General features: G+C 36.2%; 1 protein-coding gene across 1 annotated transcript in view; it reads left to right on the forward strand.

Moving 5' to 3' along the window:
• TRDN (triadin) overlaps positions 1 to 23,807 on the forward strand; it is a 117,737-nt gene that overhangs the window by 13,050 nt on the left and 80,880 nt on the right. The window contains exons 2-3 of the mRNA XM_039568592.1: positions 17,454 to 17,663; positions 23,683 to 23,730. Coding sequence (XP_039424526.1) covers positions 17,454 to 17,663; positions 23,683 to 23,730 — 258 coding nt within the window. The remainder of the gene's footprint in view (positions 1 to 17,453; positions 17,664 to 23,682; positions 23,731 to 23,807) is intronic.

Below are 23,807 nucleotides of genomic sequence, written 5' to 3' on the forward strand. Positions count from 1 at the left end.
AGAGGGAAGATAAAGAAATAATAAATTATTTTATTCTTCATTGATTTTATAACCAGAATTTAATGAACAATTTTTCTGGACATAGATATGAATAATATGAACATCCAAACATATAGACTACTAATTTTCTGTGGAAGTCTTGTACAAATACTATTTTCATGGCTTGTATGCTTCTGAAGGTATCATCAGAATTTATTCTGTATAAAATCTGCCTGCCAAAATTTCCACTATATGAATCTGCAAATGCTTCAGCACTCTAACTCTTTATAACCTATACTTCCTTCTGCAAAAGAAGTAGCTCCTAACTAAAGGTGATGTGAATTGAAGTATCAGTTTGGACAGAAATACATTGTGCATGATGCAAATCTTGACAATATTTTTCCATGACAAATAGATCTTACACTTTCTCGTACATGCAGACTTGTTATCAACATTTTCAACACTTGATCATGGGACTTTAACAAGCCCTTGATGGCTGGTGGTCTTCTGTGTTCATTTGTGTAGTGGATTACCAGGGAATAGCACCCTCTGAGGAATAAATACCAAAGTGACTCTCTCAGCCTGTAGTGCTCTAGGTCTGAACATTTCTGGAAATGGAATGAAGAAAATCTAACTAGCCTGCCTATTTGGTGTCAAGGAAAATGTTCCAACTCTCTCTTATATCTCATGGATGTCCCTTAAAAACTGATACTCCTCCTGCCCTGATCAGCAAGTTGAATAGAAATGAACTGTTGATCTGGACTGTTGGTAAGGCCTAGCTGTATATCAGACTGATGTCTTATTTAAGTCTTGTCTCAGACAAACCTTTTGTCACAGTTTCCAATGATGTAAGGATCATAAAGACACTTCAGCTTTTCTCCACTTACCTGTCAGAAGTACCCTTCCTGTTCAGGTCCTGAGGAGTGCAGGGAATGCTGTGCAGTATGTAGGTAGCGTTCTTTAAGAGTATCATCCTCTACAGCTGATTTCACAATTCCTATATGACACTTGTCCTAAAGTCTAAATAAAGCACTACCTTAAACAAACAAATGACAAAAAAACCCCAAAAAACTAACCAACCAACCAACCAAAACAAACAAACAAAAAACTGAACAAAAACCCAACAAAACAAAAATAGCAAGTGTAGTACAATATCTTATGGCCTTCCTCTATTTAATGTTATGAATGTTATTCACTATTAATCATTCAATTATATTAGATATATTTTGTGTCTGTTCTTGTCTTCCACCATAATAGTTTAATAGCATTGTGAATGTATTATAGTTTTGGGGCCATGAATTGTATTAGTGAGTGAAAGATTATCAGTTAGATGACCATAAGAATATAGTAAATGTAAGCTGTAAGGATGAAATATTGACTGTAAAGTAAGTGTTCATTTTCAATAGATGTGAAAGTATGCATTTTTTATTTATTAGCACTTACATAATTACAGCTGAAGCAGCACTCTATTGATATAATAGAAAAGGAAATTAATAAAGAAAGGTTAGATGATGAATAGGCCTTTGACTAGAATATAACAGCCAGCAAAATCTTGCAAACATGTAGGCAGGATAACTAAGTAACTCTCAAAAGCTTTATTAAAAATTTAGAAAGGACTATCAACTTCTACATCTGCAGAGGACATCTCTATGTCTTTTCATTATACTGGCAAAGTTATGAGTTGAAACTACTCTATTAATACTAAAGAAATATCAGACAATTGCTTGAAAGTTTCCTGGAATGAAAAAGTAGCAGTAGCGTCTGTATTCTTAGAATCCAAGAAGGAAATATTCAAGAAATGTTATACATATGCTGAATGTGTATTAAAACCCTAAGAAAATGGCTGAAGACAAACAACTACACTCATGGGAAGCCTGCATTATGTTCAGTGTAGAGGAGCAGTGAGCCAGAAGTTAGGAGATTCCCATTGCTTCTTTTCTTCAGAGTGAAAATAAAATGGCCCTTCATCAGAGTGTGAACTGGAGGTGATGCCTTAGGATTTTAGTTTTTATATTTTTCATATATTTGTAATTCTGCAATGCTTTAGTGTGTAACTCTAAAACTCCATATAGACTGCTAGCTACTGTTCTCCCATTTTGGTCAGACAAAACAATTCTTCTCTGGGCCTGAACTTCAAGGATACCTTACTGTCTCAGGCCGCGAAATATGTAAACAAAAGTGGATCGGGGGGAACAAACTTAGAGTAAACAACTTCATTACCTAAAGTTGTAATTGGAGGATTAACCCCTGCTATGCAAATGGACCAAACTTATAAAAGTATGAAAAACTCGTGACTGGTCATCCGTTTTTGGGTGTAGCCCCTGAGGCTCTGACTGTCCAAAGTGTATCTGAAGGCCCTTCAATAAATATACCCACCCTTATCCTCTTAACTTTGTCTAGCCCCTGTTTTTAGGTAGCCCCATCAAGGCATCAGATGGAGGATATATATTAGAAGACATGGGGCAAAAAAATCCAGATTTGAAGATCTATAAAAATACACAAAACACAATTGTACACTTTGAATGTGACCAGAGACTATGTCAATATTTAATAAATAAGAGAACATTGTGTTTATATGGACCTGTTTGAGCATCATTAGAAAACTTCTGAACACCAGACAGGTTGTCTGGAAAACAATGCCAGCTATCATCTCCATTTCATCGATATGAAATAAAAGTGTTTTTCTGTTGGATGGAAAATATTGGGACAAAATTAGGACAAACATGCATAAACATCCTTTTCATGGCTGAACTTCAAGCATAGGTATGCAACTTTGTTCTTGTCTTTTCCTATCCCACCAACAGTCAGAGATCAAAGTGCAAAATAACAAAGGTCAAGGCAAGATGCCAGGAACATTACAGAGGTCCTGCAAGTGTCTGATGCTCATGCAAGGCGCTCATGCTGGGTGGAAACTTTGCAGCACCTGCTGTTACTGTGGGCTAGGAATATTGGAGCTGTATGGATCTGCTCTACTGAGAATGTGGGGAGGTGTTACAGCTTGTGAAGGATAGCTGAATGGTTTTGTGATGACTTTATACATGTTTACAGCAGATGCCAAAGATTAGTTGATTTAGAATCCATGGGAGGTAATAAGGAAGCTATCATTCCAACCAGGTCAAAATTTTTCCTTGATGTAGCTCACTTTCTGTTCCAGTTAGCAATAATAACATCGAGGGCCCACCTCAAGATAGTGGCTTTTTTTAAACTTGAAATAAAATCTTTTGAACAGTACTGAGGCAAAGCTTTAATATTATGAAAGCTTTTGGGACTGATCATCTCCTTAAAATAAGTGGAAAGGTTTTCATCTGTTCTAAGATGCATCACTGAGTTTTGAGGTCTGCTCTGCTGAAGTCTGCTTACGTTAATTAATGTTCCACTGCCAAATTATGCTGAACCTTATGTCCAATGTTATAAAGCAGACACAGGAAATGAGAGAGGCTATGAAGTCCAGGAATATTCACATTCCAAAAATGTAAGGAAATGGATTCCCCATCCATACATAGGGCAGAGAGTTCCCCAGAAAGAGCAACTCGGACATTTCAACAATTTTGTTTCATTTTTATGCTAACGCTGACTAGAAAAATGCCATGAGAGTAAATTAAAATTAATGATAAATTTGCAACGTTCTGTGCTGCTAAAGAGTTTAGAGTCTTATGAGGAGCTGAGGGAACTGGGGTTATTCAGCCTGGAGAAAGGAGGCTCAGGGGAGACCTTATTGCTCTCTACAACCACCTGAAAGGAGACTGTATCCAGGTGGGGTTCAGTCTCTTCTCCCAAGTAATAAGCAATGGGACAAGAGGAAACTGCCTCAAGCTCTGCCAGATGAGGTTTAGGTTGGGTATTAGGAAAACATTTTGTCATGAAAAGGGTGGTTAAACACTGGAACAGGTTGCCCAGAGAAATGGTGGAGTCACCATCACTGGAAGTCTTTAAAACCTGAGGGACATGGTCTAGTGATGGCCCTGGCAGCACTTGGAGTTAACAATTGGGCTCTGGATGATCTTAAAGGTCTTTTCCAACCTAAAGGATTCTCTGATTCTATGCTCTGCCCAAAAGTGTGTAGTTTTAATTTCTTTTCTAGAATTTGGAAACTTATATTAAGATAATTTTACAAATATGTCTCTCAGTAGAGAATAATTTTTAATTCACATATATTACAAAGACATAAGCTTATACTTAATGTATTCTTCCTGGTTTGGGTTATGTGTTTAGAAGCTTAATGTAAGTAGGGTAAAGAAATATCTTAGACAAAATCTATACAGATAGATTTTTACAATAAATCATATTCTGCTTTAGGAATCATTTAATTTAGGGAATATTTTTACTTTATCTGTCACTGAATATGTTTAAAGGACTGTTAGCCTACAAGTAAAACTTTCATGTGAATATTTTTCAGAATTAAGGTGTCACTTCTCTGAGTCACTTAACAACTAAACCATGGATCTAAGCTCTTTTTTCCTTTCCTGAGGCCTAAATCCTATATTATAAACATCTTCCTTGGTATTATATCTTTTATATGGATAAATTTTTTCATTTTCAAAGACATAGAGAAAAAGCTATTTTTTTAAATTTTATAATTCAGCAGATTTTCCATATACATCATAGCAAATACTCAAAAGGTGAATTTGCATTCCATAGTTTCCTTTGCTAAGTAGTAGTGGAGAGGTATGGAACTGTACTTCCTTGTGCATAGATTTTAATCCAGACTTGCCCATAATTTCAAGTTTTATTTTATATGCCACATGAATATCTCACTTCCTAATGAGGAATATTTCTAGAAATTATTACAAAAATTGGTTCAATTTCTCAAGCTAGATAATGTAGCAAGATAATCACTTCTTGCATTTATCACTGGGATAAATTAGAGACCCGAATCTCATATCTGTGTGGTCTGTTGAGATCTTTATTATTACACCTCACCTACTCTGCAGAAATCTGAAGAGGTGTATTAGGAAGATTTAAATTGTTGGTTATCTCTAGCCCCTCATAATAAATGAGGAGGACTTTGGACCTGATATCCAGGTCACAGAAGCATGAGTCCCTAAACCAATCTTTAGGCTATTCATTATGTTTCTAAGGAACTCTTTCTGGGTTTTCTTTTGTTCAGAATGTAACAGTGTGAAAATTAGCAGTATTAGATATTCTCTGGACTTAGGTATGGGTACAAGACAGACTCATTAATAGGCTCATTTATTGTTAATTTGTTTGTGGGTAAAATTCAGGTGTTGCTCACAATTTCTGAAAAGTAGTCATGACCTTGTTCTGCAGACAGGTGTTGATTGATTTGGGCTGGAAGGAGGAAGGATGAAGAGAATGGCTACAGTTATTGAGGGAATTTTGTTTTTTCCTCAGGTAACCTTCAAAGAATCCTAAATCTTCTTTTTTTTTTTTCAGTGTGTACATGAGGTTCCACAAAAATATCTGCATAACAAGTAAAAGAGAAAAGATACCTAGGGCTCTGTACCTGTACATGAATACTATGTAGTGATCTTTTCTCATCAAATTTAGATTGAAAAGGTTTTCACACATTCCAAAACTTGGCCAGGGTGTAATCCTGAGCAAAATGGATTAAGATATGGCTAAATTATGGTAGCTGGTTCAGGAATGAGTCTCAATAGTCTCAAAAACCTCCCATTTTTCCAGATTACCTAATATTGATTTGAAATAAAGTTTTCTTCTAAGATGTGATCATCTGGCATAATATTCTATTAAAGAAATCTTTGTAAAATAGTGTGAAGATTTCTCAGCTCTTGATAATTTCAGACTACATGTTAGATGAGAGGTGTGTTGTGAATATGAACCCTCAACAAAGATCAACTGTTCTCACTGTGACAGCATAGCCTACATGTCTCAGCTGCCCTTAGAGATCACGCCTTTTTCCAAATGAAGATTAGAGATGAATGAAATTGTTAATTTAGTCGATCAAGGTTAAACTTCAAGTTATGGTTTTAGGGATTGTTATTGCAAAAAGAAAATGATGAAACACACCATTGATTTTTATCTAAACACTGAATTCTATTCATCCGTGTCAGTTCAAGATCCCTCTTGTGACCAAAAACTGAAAAGATATTTTCTAAAAGATTCTTTCACACCAAAAACAGAAGAAAAGAAAAAAAATAACCCAACCCAAAACCAAAGCTTTCAGATGAACCATTTCTATAATGATTGCCACTGCTTCCTAGAATTCTTTTCTTATTGGAACACACACTGAATGCAAGGAGCATATCAGAAAGAATTTTGAGTTTACATTTCGATAGGAACATAACTTTAGAAGCAGGTTTCAGAAAACCTCATTTCCCTATTATCTTAGGTGCCTATATAGAAGTGGTCTTGCCTTTAGCTATTATTTAAGCATACAGATGGAGTACTCTCATATTTATTAGAAAATAACTCTCTTGACAGAAGATAGACCTTGGTTCATCTGTTCGCTACAGCTAACTACTGTCTCTTGGGAAATTGGTTATACTATTTTGTAAGCCACATAACAGTTTTCTTTAGCAGCTTGCTTTCAGTTTTCTCTCTCACACACAGCATGACCCATAATGTAGTTGCAAATTGCCATTTACAGGTGAGATATAACAGTGACATAGATGACTAACTTGCCACAGGCACTTATTTTAGTTTTCCCCTACTGTCAGATGAGAATTTTTTGTTCCAATTTTTAACAAAATTTTTCCAATAAATATATATGTACTGCATAATTCAGTATTGCAATTTCTGTTTGCTAAAAATACCTTCATGTTCTGTGTCTGGTAAATCACCTGTGACCAAATTTCTTCAGTGTGACTTAGGAGTATATGCGTTCAAACTGTGCATGTGGTGAGCTCCATATTTGAGTGCTGTAGTGCCTGGGTGGCTCCATATGGAAGAGTTGTCAGACTTGCAACAGGAGACACTGCTTGCACCATAACCTGCAGAGAGTATAGCAAATTATTGTTAGAACTACTTTGGTTTTCAGAGTCTGTGCATGTGAGTCCATTAAGACATATAAAGTTGGTCCAACCTTCACGGTCAAGTTAGCTTGGAATAAAAGAAATCAAGCAAATAATCTTATTAACCATTCCTCAATACACTTATTTGTGAGAAAATAGTAGTTCCATCAGAGGAAGCACAGATCTGGAATTGTCTTTACAGAGTTTCTTTGTACTGGTAGACGTGTTCAGAGTGAAGATAGGTGTGTGTGTAACCTACAATTTATTCTAGTAACTTTCAATATTTATTAGGACTATCATCATTTTACAGATGAGAACAGATTATTTTTTTTTCTACAATAAAAAATAAGTCAATGGTCTTTTTCTAATCCCTTCTGAATATTTCAAGGATGTGTAGAGTTGAGTTTTCAAAAACTATTAAAAAGGGGACTGCATCCAGTGTTCTTGCTTCAGAAGGTCCACTGCTACTTGGAGATAAATGGCAGTCGTTTTTCTCCAACCTTCATTTTGACATTTTAAAAGATAAGATGTACCTCTCAGCTTAGATCAACTCAGAAGTGTGTCTAAATATCCCTTTAGCATCTCTTTCTGAAATGTCAGATTGCTAAGATGAACAGGAAGGTAAAACCATTTACTGTTTCAGAGCACCAATTTATTTCCAAAGAAGGGAAGATATTACTAACAATCGATAAAAAAATTTATATGTGGAACCAAAAAATAATGGATTTTTCAGGCTGCTGGTAGTTTAGGATTGAGTGTTCAGAATTCAGTTGCATTCTTATCTCATCTGCATACTGAGAAGATGGAAATTAAACATTTGATTTTTTAAAAAAACATATTTCTAAGACAATGTAAAAAACATGAAGAGATACTTCAAAGAGAAAAATGTAAATTTCTAACTTTCAGAACATGAAAAGGTGAAGTCTGCTGCCTTTTGGAAAGAAAGCAACTCAGTGTCCCTTTGCCGTATCTTAGTATCTAGTTTAAACTGCAGTAAATGACATTTCCCATGTTCTTATCAACTGCACATCCTCCAGTTTTGATTTTATAAAATAATTTATCCTATTTTTATTATTCTTCACTTCTGTGGTCTGCTAAGTTCTCAAGGAATTACTACAAAAAGTGATATAGTTGTAAGCAAAATGATCTGTAAAATTTCCCAATAAAACCTGTCATCTTTGAAACCTTGTCCTTAGGTCATCCCTTACTATTATTTTTAAAATAATTTCAGGTGTGAATTATTGCAGATAGGTTCAGAGTAAAATCAGTCATATAAGACTAACAGCACAGAAGATCTTTTAACTACTACTAATGCCTTCTGTGTCTCAAGTATTTAAATAATCAGAATAATGTAAAAACTTGCTGAATTGCTTATGCACACACGAAAAAAATCCCACAGAGCAGAAGGTTAAAGTTCATATCAGCCTAGAGTTCTTTATAAGCAATTTTGGAGTGAAGACATTTTTACACTTCCTTGCTAAGTTATGAGACAAGATTTCTTCTGCTTGATTTGAAGTGTCAACCAGTGCTCTACTGGAATATGAAATTCAAACATGTAAGGGAACATGAAAATTCAGCTCCAAATCTCTGAAGTTCAACTTTTCAAGTGATTTGGGGTTCATCTCACATGAACTTTCAGTGGGATGTGGGCACCTAAATCCTTCAGATATCTGCTGACCTAACCAGGCCCTCTGAAGCCAAAGGTTAGAAGTATATCAGCTGAGAGGGAGTTAACTTATTTTACTGCTGTCTGTATTTTAAAGCACAGTGTAATTTAGGTCTGGCTGAAACTGGTTTTCACTTCCCCTCCTTGAAGTTCTCAGATTGCTTCAAGACATCTGTACAAATAGGTAGATTCTTCATATGTAATTTATCTAATTCTACATTTCATACCTTGGCCTATTCCAGAGCAAGCAATAGCTATTATTAATATTTCTTCAACAGGACTCAGTGATGTATTCCTGAAAAAGCAATTTTCTTTTCCACAGGGGAAATCTGATTGGAGCAAAGAGACCATACACTTGTTCCTTTTCAAAATCTTCTGATGATCTTTTTATCAGTTACACTGGTTGCTAGAGCAAATTGATTTTCCCAGCTGTGCTTCCCAGACTTTCTTCCCTACTACCCCATTCCATTCTCTGAGATTTTCTAGACAAACCATCCCCAATTGCTACTGCTTGAATTTCTCTCCTTGATCAGGAGGGAAGCAAAGTCCAGGTTGCCCTCAGGGGATTCTGACTCCTTTTGTACAGCAAAGGTCCAAATCCATCATTTGACTCTGCATGGCAAGGAGTTAACCACGTATGCCAACTTCTTACGTGAGGTACAACCAATCTTTTCTATACACAAAAGTGTTTCTAAGGCAATCTTTGTAGCTGTCCACAGGAAAAAAAATCAGATACATGTGTTCAAATTATTTTAGCAGGTGAAAAATGAAGATTTGAAAGTATCTTGTCTTTTTCAGCAGCTACTGGTTGAAGAAAAAGTTTTAAGTTCAAGCATTAAATGCTTAGACTCTACCCTGCCAATATACTTGCTCAGCATTCAGTGATATGAAATAAAGAAAATTCCTGAGTCAGAGATTGTATCTTCATATTGAAAAGTCTTTTTCCTTACTGGTAGTTGCCCAGTCGCTCCTGCAACCTGGCCGTACATCACCGGAAAGTAATTTTCTTATCATACAGCTATGGAAGTTTCTAATTGATATTACTTAAACTATTTTCTTCAGAGATATTTTATCTTTTTTCCACAGAGCACATGGTAGTACCATATTGTATCTGTACTAGGTTTTCGTGGAAATATTTTGGTAGTGGGGGAGGCTACAGGGGTGGTTCCTGAGCAAAGCTGCCAGAAGCTTCCCCCATGTTTGACAGAGGCAATATCTGATGGCCCCAAGATGGACCCATCATTGGAAAAGGCTGATTCCGTCATGATGAGAGTAGCACATCTGAGATAAAATATTTAGAAAGGGGAGAAATAAAAAAACCTTCAACCCGAGAGAGGAGAGAGAACAAGTGAGGGGAACAGCTCTGCAGAGCTCAAGATCAGTGAAGGAGAAGGTGCTCCAGACAACTGCAGCCTATGGTGCAGCCCATGGCTGGCTCCCTTCAGTCCTACAGAGGAGCAAATATTCACCTGCAGCCCCTGGAGGACTCCACAGCAAAGAAGTTGAGTGCACACAGGAGGCTGTGACCCCATGGGAAGCCCACGCAGGAGGGGGCTCCTGGCAGTAATTTGACTCTCTGGGGAATCAATGCTAGAGCAGCCTTTTCCTGAAGGACTGCACCCCACAGAAGGGACCCACATTGGAGCAGTTTGTGAAGAACTACAGCCACGGGAAGGCCTCAAGTTAGATAAGTTCATGGAGGACTGTGTCCTATGGGAGAGTCTCTGTGCTGGAGCAGGGGAAGAGTGTGAGGAGTCCTCCCCCTGAGGAAAAAATGCGGCAGATACAGCATGTAATGAACTAACTGCAACCCCCATTCCCTGTACCCCTGCACTGCTCCAGGGAGGAGATAGAAAAAATTTGAAGTGAATTTAAGACAGGGGTTGAAAGATTTAGATTCTATTTCTAATTACCTGTTCTGATTGATCCAGCTAATTTCCCTAAGTCCGGTCTGTTTTGCCTATGATGGTAAATGGTGCCTGATTTCTCCCTGTTCTTATCTCAACCACAAGCATTTTATTATATATTCTCTCCCCTGTCCAGGCAAGGAGAGGAGTAATACAGCTTTGGTGAACACCTGGCATCCAGCCAGGGTCAACCCACCACAGTACCCTAAGAAACCTCAATTATTGCAATCCCAAAATATATATCACATGTGTCATGGGTTAGCAAAGCTACAACATGTTAACATACAGCATTAATAGTTTCTAGATTTCACCCTGTAGTATTTAGAAGTAGTAGTGCTATTAGTATTAGTTACTAATCCTGTATGAAGTACACAGTTTCTTTGGACTAATAATGAAATGGCTTGATAGAAAGTATCTTTTCTTCTAAAAGCTGCTTATTGAAATCGATGAAACGAAAAGATTGGTGTACATAATTTCTTGGACAATGAATAAAAAGATTAATACTATCTACTTCTTTAAATTATCAGATGTTCTGTATTGATCAAAAATAAAACCAATACAGATATAATAACAGAAAAGGAAATTAAAAAAGTACACAGCACCAACCACCATAATAATTATAAGTGCCTTTTCTGAATCCAATCATTCAGCTAATTTTCATACACCATCCGCTCCATATTCCATAGTCTCTATTCTATGTCTTTTGTCACGTAGAATTAGTTTCTGCATAATCTCTAGCCCTGTTTTCCACATTTCATAAAGAATATTACATTTTTATAACTATCAGTCACCAATAAAACTGCATATGTTCTCTCATATGCAGTCCCAGGCACAGCTTTCTAAGCCTCTAGTCTTCAGAAAGACTACCTTAAAGTCTGAGAAGTTTGTGAATATACACATGATACGTGTTGAGAGGTTTTTCTCTTTGCACTTTAATTATATAAACAGTAAAGCAACACTTCAGTACATTGTGTGATGAATTTAAAAGTGTGTAAATTTTGGTATCAGTTGTGAAACTCCATTTATTTATTTTTTCCATTTAGTTATTCCAGTGGCATTCATTCATTCATATGTACGGGGATATAATTCGATACAAAAGAGAAGAAATTGCTGAATGTCAGTCATCTCAAGAGAAGATTTATGCTGCATCTCTAAATAAAGTGGCTTTTCTTAAAATTGTCACATTTCTGCTCAAAAGCTTGCAGAAGCTTCTTGTAGAAGACCTACACTAGGTGCCCACCACACGTTTTTGGGCTGTACTGTAGATCCTTGTCCTACTCACAGTCTGTTGCAGATAACAGTGAGAGAGACGAGCTTTCAAAGATAAGCTGAATTTGCCTGTGTAAGTTGTCTTTCCCTGTTCTATCTCCTTCTCTGTGTTAGAGAGAGTCTTGCCTGTATGTTTCCATGTATGTCCAATAGAAATCCTGATCCATGGTAGTGGATCTAGCTAAGTTTCTAACTTACTGAAGTTTACCAGGTCTAAAGTTCTTCCACAGAAAATGGTTTTATATCCACTGTAATTGCACATTTTAGCAGTATTTGGAGAAGACTAAAAGGTTTTGACGAGCTGCAGTGATCTTGCTTTTTCTCCTCTGAAATATTCCGCACTCTGTTGCTTGTTGTCCTGTATCTGCATTTTTGGCGCCTGGTGCTAGCCGGATAAAATGATAAAGGCTCTCTGTTCAGTGCATATGGTGGGTCCTGAGGGTCCTTCTCTCTTTTCAGCATTTTTTTTCACATAAATATATAAACAAGACAAATACATGAAAAAAGTCATTAGGTCACTTCAGGAAAAAATATTATTAATAATATTTTATTCTAAGATACTAATTATTAACCACGTAATTAATTCTGTCTTTTCCTTTCTGTTCGTATAAGCCAAGGGAGACCCTTGCAGACATTAAAACAGGAGGATGTCATAAGTAAGGCATAAGTATCACCTGAACAACAGGTGTAGGTGTAATCCTTTCTTTTGGTAGAAATCATTTTCCTCACATGGGGAAAGAATTACTATTGTGATGCCTGCGGGTCTGTGGACTCACTAAGGGTGATGTGCTGAGCTTGAAAAACATGCAGCAGATTATCTTATATCCATTGCCCAATTCTTCACTGAAGGGTTCTAATCCCTTGTCCTCTTCTCCCTGAGGTACCCTCCTTACTGTAGGCTGAGACTCCTGCCTGCCTCGTTGCAACAGTGGTGGATTGATAAGGTCACCAGGTTAAAGCCCAAGGCTTGAGCTGGTGCTTAACATACACTGTCGATTTACACAGCCATTTTTTTCTCTTTTCTGCTTCCTTAATTAGTATTTAAATATTCCAAGTGAAGTGGAATAGGTCAAACAGGAGCCATTAACGACCTGAATCCAGAATACTCTATAGCCTACTTATTGGAGTGTTCATCTGGGGAGTAGAACAGACAAGTCAAAATCTGCCAGCTCTCTCATTTAGAGCAGACTGTGCTGAGGTTTCTCACATCCCAACTGCATTGCCCTAGCAACAATATTATTATTTAAAAGTGAACAACCCCTTTTTTTAGTATCATGACTAGCCCTCTGCTTTTAATATGCCTAGCCATAAAAAGGCATTGCACATTAAATATTTTACCTAATTTTTTTGTCCTATTGGCAGAATAAGGTTGTTATACATAAAATAGTTATGAAGTAACATAAATACAGAAAATTACTCTTTTAAACCTGAATGAGTCTGAATGGAATAGGTTTATTTATTGGCTTTGGAGGCTTTGTTTTGTTTTGTTTCATTTTTCTACCGGAGTAGTAGAAGGTATAGCAGTTGAAATGTAAAATCAAGTATCCATCCTTAACCATGGACTCCTATGCTTATTAAGCCTTAAGGAGATTATGCCTCAGCCCACAAATATGAAGAGTATTTTACTGAAGCTGCCAGGACTACAAGCTCACTTTGGACTCTGAAAGTTACACGGTGTTCTCCTCAAAGTTGTCACCAATTGTCAAGGTTTATTTATGCTTACGAGACCTTATGGGTCTTCAGACTGTATTCTGAGTGACAACTCTGAAACCAGAGAAATAGTAAGAATCTCAGAGTTTTAGCTGTTTAGAATTTAGCAAATCAATCTGTTGATGTAAAGGTGACATTTGTGACCTGTCGGGGTAGTCCCATGTGCATGAGAAATTGTGATGTGCAGTCAGAGGTATATATCCCTGAAGTAATCTTTTTATAGAAATGTACATATAACTTTTTAAAGTTCCTATCCTCATTGAAAATCAATAGCAATCACAACCCAAAGTACCAAGAGGCTCTAGCAGACATGTGGCAGTGGATTAAAATTGGATGGCTGAAATTGTAGCAGCCTTCAGCTGCACCTTCCACTCCTGTGATGGATGTTGTCTCTCCCAAAGCAGGGACAACTGATCCACTCATGAATCTCCTGATCTACTGCAGTGCTCATCAAAAGGAAACTTACTTGGATTCAGACTGGCTGTAATATGGACGCTGAAATTTGTCTTGAGAGAGAAAATGTTTATTATATGCATGGAAAGAATACCTAGAAAAATTCAGCAATCTGATTTTAACCTGCTACTGAATGACCTCTGCTAATTGTAAATGTAGAACTCAATAGGCTCCATTGGGTGATTTCAAAACAACAAAAATTCCTGTCTTTCTCATTCCCCTACTGGGCACCTGAAGCCACACTGACCTCTTGGGCAGGAGCTCTGCCTAACTTTGGCACTTTTCTGAGAAAAGAAGAATCATTCCTGGCTGAAGTGATGGAAACATGGTATCTACATCCCCTTTTTCTCTGTTGTCTAGCTCTGTAAATATCATCACTGACAGTTTGGGGAGAAAGTTAGCACTGGTAGGAGATGCACAAGAATGAACAGAGCACCTAGACATCCTGAAGCAAGAAACAGGCAGAGAAAAGCATGAGGATAACACCTTGGGTACTAAAACAATAGAATGCTTGTAGAGAGAGGGCAATCATTTATTTCCTCTTCTTTTTGAAGTCATGAAATGGTGGTGGTATCAATATACAATCCACCCTACATGAGATTATGTAGCAGCAAACAATGTCTTTCTCAGGAGTCTTCAGATAAAATCCTCCAGCCAATTTTGTTAATATAGGTATCTAGGGACAGAAAAATCTAATTTCTATTTGCTTTAGGACATTCCACCTGGTTGTTTTTTTTTTAGGCAGTTCCATCATTACTGTCCTGCAGATTTTGCCTGACAGTCCCGTGAGGATGTCTTTGATAATGTAAAGCATTTAAAACAACACTGGAGATCTTTCTTAGGCCCCTGAATCACACTGCAAGCACCTGTATCAGGAACCTCCAGCAGTATAACAGTATATTCCTAGCTTGACTTCCAGTCAAATTTGAATCAATAGCTGTTCACTCACACTTTAATGAATGCAATGACAGTGATTTTATTGTATAACATCCTGAGTTTTTAAGGGGAAATCTGACTTGACTACATCAACAGCCAAAATCTTGCCATAGATCACCTAGCATACTTGAGCTTTGTCTCTGTAGCGTTGCTCTGATAAGTCATTGGTTACTATTTCCTTCACCAAAGACACATGGTGGTCTGAGTATGAAAAGTTAGGTGTACTAAATAGGAAGGAACTATTTTTACATAGCAACAGACCTAGAGGAATGATCCTTTGACTGGCAAGTATAAGTCTGTATCTGTATACTCACATAGAGCTTTAATTGCTTGTATTATAACTGCAAATATCTGCCACTAGGATGTCCTTGTAGACATGCTGTGGTACTAATGAGATTTGTCAAGATGAGACAGTACCTTTCTATTCTGTCTTACACATCATAAACTCTGACTGATATCCCCAAGAGGAAAAAATGCATAATATGTCATTTATGACCTGGTACATGCACAAATTACTTGTATCCTGTATGCAGTAGGATAACAAAATGCTATTGATTTTGAATTTGACTTAGGAAGCTGATCTTTATTGTTAGCTGTCACTTGGCAGATTTTTCTTCCTGCTGTGAAATGTTTGATCTAAAATTTTTTTGTTTGGATAAATGGAAACAGTGATGGTTTTATAACATTTTTTGAAAATTGTATATGTTCTATCCTAGGGGATAGACATTATTTATAAGGAGAATAAATATTCTATAAATAATGCTGAATTTCAAATAAGTAACAAAACCCATATAATATGCCAATCTTGTTTTGCTCTTACAACACTGCTGTGTAACAGAGTAGTTTTCCAGGACTTGAATCAAGGCTCTGATCAGCACCAGGATCCTTGTGCAGAAGCAAACTTAAAAGGCAAAGCTAAGGGAACTACATATTAATACAATGCACTTCATAATAAAATAAAAGAATTCTAGAACAGATTGGGGTATGAATTTGAAAACTCAACAGATATGACAGAATAAGATTAGGGAACATATTCCACCAAAATTGTCCTTCTCAATTCTATATGATTTTGTCAGATACATAAAGGGCCATTTCAGTATCACTCTAGGATATTGTGTTAACATTCTACAAAAAAGGAACAAAACTAGTATTCATTAGCATAAGGACTGGAAGATTTGTTTGGGTAAAATAGGAACAGAAAAATATATGTATGTATAGGTAATATTAAGGATCTTATAATTTCTTCTTTTATTTCTTTGAGAATATAAATGTTGTGATTCTCAGAGTCTAAATACGTGATGTGATCGCAAAGGTTGAAAAGTCTTCAACAGCCTGTACCTTAGCCCCAGCCATAGTTTCTGAGTGTCTATTTGTCATTTTCCATGTCAAAAGTGAAATTAAATCTGCTTACTTTAGAGCGACTCTGTCACAGAAAATATCAGTTTTACAGGTTGTATCAATTGTGACAGAAGATAAGCGAAAAGCAAAGATCTGTGCAAACCAGGTGTCACCTGATTCCTTGAAATTTTAGATGTCTGTGTGGGCAAGGGTCCCTTAAATCACTGAAATTAATTTAGGAAAGTTGGTTTCAACAACCAGACCAAAACCACATGTAATATATCTTTGAATATTTTAACTGTAGCATACAAGTAGATGTTGTAAACTAAGTGGAGATACTGTGGCCTTCTAATAGTTTGAACTGTGCTGTTAGGAATACTTTTACCATTGTTATTGTATATAATGGAAAATAAAAAATACCTTCCTAGGTTGTTTAGGTTATAAAATGTCTTTTATGAAGAAGGTTAATTTGAGACTTTTCAAATATGGTTAGGTTTCAGTTACCACTGTTTTGGTTTGTGTCCAAAATTAGCATTTTTAATACCTCAGGAAGAAGCAGGTTAAGTCACTATTGTTACTGTCCATTACACAGTTAATGTGTGTCAGCTGCTCACTTAGCTAAGTAGCACTCACCTTCCTACCAGCTTTTTAGTACCAAACCTATGTTTTCTGGAATCAAGTCTGCTTTGTCATTTTAACTCTTGTTTCTTAGGCAATTTTTTCATTAAGTGAAAAATTCCACAAACAAAGGTATTTAAAAATCAGCTACGATCTTATTTACAACTTTTAAGGTTCCTGAACATGGAAATCATTTGTGTTTCTGTTAGATGAAATGAAGTGTATATATTTCTATTGCTACTGATACATGTCCTTGACAGCAGAATTCCAGCCAAACCTCAAGTGGCGTAGATGCATTAGCTCCATTAAAGTCAATGGAAGTTCACTTAATCACATCACCTGAGAATCTGGCCTACGGCCCGTAACAAGACAATCCTTTGGAGGGTAATAATGTTTTATGCTTTCATCAATCACTCTCCTAGGCCTGTAGCTATTTGTGGCAAACTAAAAAATGTCATATTATAATCAAAAAGGCTGGTTGTGACTATTTCTTCCAGAAAGTACAAGAACCTTTTTTTAGTAATACAACATTTATATTTATTTTAAACATACTGACTACAAAACAATTTCAAAACAGCATTCATGTTCTTGGTTCTAAACTCCAAGTTGTTACACTGTTTTCTTCTGTTTTGTCTGTTTGTATAGGACACATGTCTACAACCACGACAATAATAGACGGTAAGAACGGATCTGTTCCTTCGTCATCCATGAAAGCGGGCAAGAAATCAGTGACAGAAGACCTTGTGACTACGTTCAGCTCACCAGCAGCATGGCTTCTTGTTGTTGCTCTGATTGTTACCTGGTCAGCAGTAGCTATTGTAATGTTTGACTTGGTGGATTACAAAGCCTTAGCAGGTAAAATTCAGCATATTCTGTTTGACACCTTGTATACTCAAATTTAAAAAATTATTAAGCTGTGTCTATTATGTAATTATGCCTGTGTCTCACCTCCTTGGGGACAGTATAGGGTCTCTGCTGAGTTTACTAGGAGAAAAGATACTGTGAGAAATGTCAGAACATATTAGTTTACACTTCATATATCTTTATCATTTAAGTCTCTCCATTTTGCAGCCCATCCTCATCCTGCAGAATGAGTGTGTTGACAGTAATGTAAAATGTATATGAGCATGTAAGGTCAGATTTCTGTTTTGCAGTTTCTATATAAATTTTTTTTCTAGAAAAATAAAATTAGTATTAATTCATATTTTCAGAAATATAAAGTCATTAATAGTTGCCTTGAATATTCTGATATCTGTTTACACATTTCAATGACCAAAAAATGCAGAAGAACATGCTAACCCTAAAACTGATCTTCAAAAACCATTAAGTGCAGAGGACCAGATTCTTAATATTAGCTAAGACACACCCTTGTCTTCAATAAGGCAATAACTCTAGCCTAGTTTAAGACTTGGCTAGATAAATGAACAAAATCAAGCTTTGGGGAACATAGTGATTACTGAGGGCACAGATGAAGTGGGTGGTACAAAGACGGTGATTCAGAAAAAAAAGGAGCAGGGAATAGGAAGGACTAGAATATTTATACCTTTTATCTGGCAATGATATACAATGAAAAATAAATTAACTGCTGTGTAAAGGGTATGTAGTGTTCAGCAAGCCTTCAGTAGTAAAACTTGTGAGGCAAACAGCCGTTAACTATTGTAAAACATGTATGTGAAGCAGAAAACAAATTACTGTTTGTGGCTCCTTGTTTTTCTTAAATGAGAACTCCATCTCTAAAGTTATTGCATCTGTCACAATAATTAACTAAGAATTGAAATTCAGACTCCTTTTAATTCAAAAGAAATTGAGCTGATGTTTTGGAGTAGATTTCCTGGACTTTATTAGTTTACTGATAAATTTGTAGATTTTTTTTTTTGTCCTGCTATATATCAATATTGACTTCAAGATTTACTTGGAAAGCTTTTGAAACATATATAGATCTTGAAAGAAACCAAGCAATCCTGGATCAATAGATGTCACAGAGCTTGAAATGTGGAGCAAATGTACCACAAAACTTTCTTAAATATTTTTCTCATCTGTCTTTGTTTTCAGAAGGACATCACTGGAGTCCCAGGAAACCATAAAGTTATTTTTGAGAGATCCTTTCAAAATATGGATCAGGTTTAATTTGGACACGAAACATTTGATGCTACAACAAAAATACAAACTAAGAAAGAGAAACTATCATATTCAACTTTAGTTTCCCATACTAAATATTAATCAATCAATCAATCAACCAGTTAATCAAGTTCTTAACATGTTTTCAATGAACAGTCAAGAACCAGGGCATAATTCAGACTAAACTCTTAAACTAAGAAATTTCTGATCTAGCTGTCAGGTCACACATGCCCAATAAACAAGTCAGGGTAATGTTAAGCAATAAGAATCTGTATTTGCACTGGACTCTGAAGGAAACTTTCTAAGCAGATGGAATTCTGTTCATATTGTATTGGTTAAATGAGCTGAAATCTCACAAATGTTGATGGAAACTGGCATTTTCAGACCAGGATATAGAAATAAAACAATGTAAAATTTAATCTGCAGGGTGAGTTTTATTTTGTGGAGGTCTCTGAGAGATGGTACTTTAGTATTTTGAGTCCATGAGTTTGTTTTTTTTCCTTCCCAGCAATATTCCTGTTCCTAAGTGATTAACTGAGCTGGCATTCAAATGAGGTCTCAATGGTCAAACATTAAGAGAAGGAACTGCTGTACTTCTTTAAACCAGGGTATATTAGACTTTTTTCTGTATTTACATAAATATAACAATATTTACACAGGTGTTATCATAACCCTTGGGTTTCAACTCCTGATTCCCTACTGATTTTTTCAAGTTAAACCCATTGATCTATAAAAATTCCATGGAAATAGCTGAAGATTTCACATAAAATCACCTAGCTGGCATTACTGATACAAGAACGATTTTCACTTTTGGACAGTTTGGCTCTTTTTCTCCAGTGAAAGTAATGCCTTCTTTTCATAGAGAAAGTAGAATTTTGAGCATATTTCTAAGTGATTCCTTAAATCTAAAACCTAGTAATTTTTTGTCTTGGGTTTGACATTGTTCTTTGAAAAACCAGACCTGCATAAAAAGAGTGAATAGTTATTTTCTGGGCTGTAAATTTAGTTTTGCAAGCATGATTAAAATTAATTTCCTAGTTTTCAAATGCAAATGAAAGTTGCCAGTAAAATTATATTCAGCTGCATACTTCTTAAATCCATAAAATACAGAAAATTCGGTGTATCTTTCCTCAAATAACACTTGCCTTTCATAAGCCAGTGCATTCAATTTCTTTCCCATTTCTCTACCTGAAGTTCCATGAAGTTCAAGTTCAGAAAGTGTGCATAGCATGTGAATGAGGTGGGCTGAGAGAGCTGAACTCAGCCTAGAGGAGACGGGAGGGTGACCGAGGAGCAGCCTGCAGATTTTTGAAGGGCAGTTACAAAGCTGACAGAGGATTCTGATCTATGGGCACCCACCAGGGACTTTCACTGTTTCTGTGCCAGAAATGACCGCCTGCATAGCAGAGCTGTGGCAGTGACTGCACTGCACAGCAGTGACTGCAGCAGAAAGCAGGAGCAGGCTGACCTAGTAAAACAGCCTGGGAACTGTGTGGCTGAGGAATAGACATGGATTTGTTCCCCCTGATTACACTACAGAGCTGTTAACCTCTGGAAAATACAGGAAGTGCAATCCCCTAGGTTATGAGCTGCCCAGAGTACACAAGAGATTCATGCAGCTCAGTAAAAACACTACACATGAGCTGAGTATTTTAAACTTGAACCTGAGAACTGTTTTCCTTCAATAACTAATGGTTTTATTCTTATCATCTGAAAGGCAAATAATTCCAAAAGACATAAAGTATCAGTACACATATTTTAGCTGCTATGTATTCTTTTAACTTATCAGTATGAACTTCACACCACCTTCTGTGATTAGAGTGCCAACCCATGGATTTTGCTTCTTGATTACTATGGTTTCACATTCTTTTAGAAGTAAACTTCAAGTTAGTGAAATGTTGACAATTTATATAAGATGACATTTGCCCAATAACTATATGAAAAAGAAGTGTTTAGTTTCATCCTAAAGCAGATGCGGTAAATTACTTTTTTGCTGGCCCTCTTTATTCAGCATTATAGCTTACAGAACTGAGGGAGGCTGAGGGAGCAAAACTCTTAGGGTTTAGGTAAGTGAAGTTAGATTACATGAACTCAAGCTCCACTCATAGAACAATTTAAGATACAATTTTGTGTAATTTTACACATCCAGGACATGATGGCTGTAAATTCTGAAGTACTCTGTATTACTCAGGAGGTGCTGGTTATGATATAAAATATATCATAGCAGGAGGACCCCATGTCACAGGTTGCATGTGTAAAGCTTTGCCTCTTGGGTGTCAATTTGTTCAGAAGTTAGAACAGGGATCGAATCTGCAAATCAGCTTTTGCTTTAGCAGTGGATTTCGAGGAAAGCACGAGACAAGAATTAGATCAGTGCTAAAACTTTCACCCCTGTTCTATCTACCCAGAAGGAGGAAATTAAATTTTGCAGTGTTGTGCTTTAGTGTATTATGCTCATTCCTTTGAGGAACGAAATGAAAGCTTGCATTCCTATCATAACATATTGTACAACTATGAACATGACTGAAATATTTCTAACGTGGTATGAAGGCGACATGCATTACAAAAGCTTGAGAGAAGAAACTATAAATCTCATGCAGTACGTAGTGTGGATGAATATGGAATAAGTAGCATGCCACATTGAAGGATCTCACGTATTTTCAATATTTTCAGAAATGAAGAAAAAATTAATTTCAGTTTTATGTCTGCTTTGCAACAGTTCATTACTACCATCCTTTGTGTTAGAAAACACACCTTTTTAATTGGCTTCATAATTCATGAATGTATTTCATGCATTTCTTGTACACATAACTGGATTATATATTTTAATTGGTAAATGCAACTCAATAATTTAAGATTATTTTAGTCCTAAAGATTGATTGCCCAGGAATCCATATTTGCTAATGGGCTAATAGAGCGTTCAAAATTCCCTGCCATCTCTGTGACCAATTACAGCTAATTAACACCACCCTAATTTCAGATCCAGAGTGTTCAATATTCAGAGTAAATTGACAGTGATTTAGCCAGTCACTTAAAGGCCAGACTAAATCAAACCTAATGAAACCTCACCAAATCTATGAAACCCAAAATTATCTACAAAATAATATAAGTGAAAATATAGAAAACACAGAGAGACATGCTTAGCAGAATGAGCTTGCTATTTTGTTTTCATAAGTGAAAAAAATAGAGAAAAAGAGTGGGCTCTTTGAGTGGGATCTTTGTGGAGGTAATGCCTTTAGGAATGGGGAGTTAAGAGGACATGAAGGCACGGAGCTCTCATCCAGTCAGATGCTTTCTTTAATTATTATTTTAATCTTTTTATGTTAATCCAAAACATCTGGCCAAATATTGTGGGGTCTCCCATACTAACTTCTGAATAACACAGTTTGAAGTCACCATTTCCCTGGCTGAACTTGTGGTCATTTCTGTTACTGTCATGCAGTCATGGATAGATTTTTCCTGGCCTTGGGTAGTATATAATAATTATAAGAAATACACATTTTTCCCCTGCAATGTCATCTCACTGTAGTCACCCTGTTAGGCTAATGCTCACTAGAAAGTTTTAAGAACTGCAAAAAGAAGAGTGTACTTATTTTTACTCCTTTGTTTTATGACAATATATCCGCCAGTGTTAAAACTGATAATACATTTGCATTTAGTCAGGAAAAAGAATTAACTTCTGGATTAGTTTAAACCATCAGCAAACTTAATGGAACAAATAATTTTTTCTCTTTTTCAAACATGCAAAGCCCTAAAAAAACCTCCTACCCTGGAATTTATCAAAACAGTGTTATAGTCTTCTGAAATACATTTTTTACTGTATTTTAAATGGCAATTCAAAGCATGATTAAACAGCTTATCTATTTCAAAGTTCTTAATGAAATTCTTAATTGAATTATATGAAACTTTAAGTAATGTACCTAAAACCTACAAAACATTTTTTCTCTCTTCCATGATAAAATCCATTAAAGGGATTTGAACCCAATTCCAGTTTAAAGAAGGGCTGCTCAGATGACATCTGGTTTCCCATGTTTCAATCTGCAGCAGATCTCATATCTGATTTATAAACTCCTAGAAAATGAGTTTATACTGAAAAGAATGACAATCTATGAACTATCGCAGTATTGCAAGTGCTGCTTTCATCCCCAAAGGTCCAGCATATAAAAGATGATAAATTTTGATACATCAAACTTTGGGAGGTCATGAAGTTGAGAATATGAAATTTCAGAAACTGTCTCAATGAACAGGGAAGGATCTAAGAAGAGAATTCATACTTAAATGTGTTTCATGAGACACAAAACACAAAGCGAATTTCCAGTGCATAATGATACCTGTGAAATTTCTAATTTTAAACAAAAAAATCAAACCAATAATTCATTTCAGTAACAATTGCAGTGATGCAATTCTTTGGTTATTTGCTGTTGAAGAAATTGAAGTAACTCAACTAGAATCACCTATATATCCTTTTCAGCAATAGAATTTTTTTGTGACTTGTGAAAATACTGTGCTTTATTTGACCACGTTTTTACATTGCTGTGATTCATACTGTGTTATCTCACACCTATAGCATATTGTTTCTCTTTTTAATGAACTCCAATTTCTGCTTCATAACAGCAGCCCCACAGAGATTAAACTCCTCACTTCACTCCTTAAGTGCTTCCTTTAGCCAAGAGACAGATGGGAATGTTCATTATTGCTAATGGTGTTTCTTCCTTTTTTTTACTGGCCTTTCTGGGGTTCATTCCGTTGCCATCAGGTATAGCCACCTATTCACAACATTGTGATGATCCCTGTTTACCACCTGGTAAAGACCTTCTGCCTGCAGTGTTCTGAATACGTGTGTGGATGATAACAAAGCATGGGCATGAGCAGAGGCCAGGA

The sequence above is a fragment of the Corvus cornix genome, chromosome 3 (genome assembly GCF_000738735.6).
Source record: "Corvus cornix cornix isolate S_Up_H32 chromosome 3, ASM73873v5, whole genome shotgun sequence".
NCBI lineage: Eukaryota > Metazoa > Chordata > Aves > Passeriformes > Corvidae > Corvus > Corvus cornix.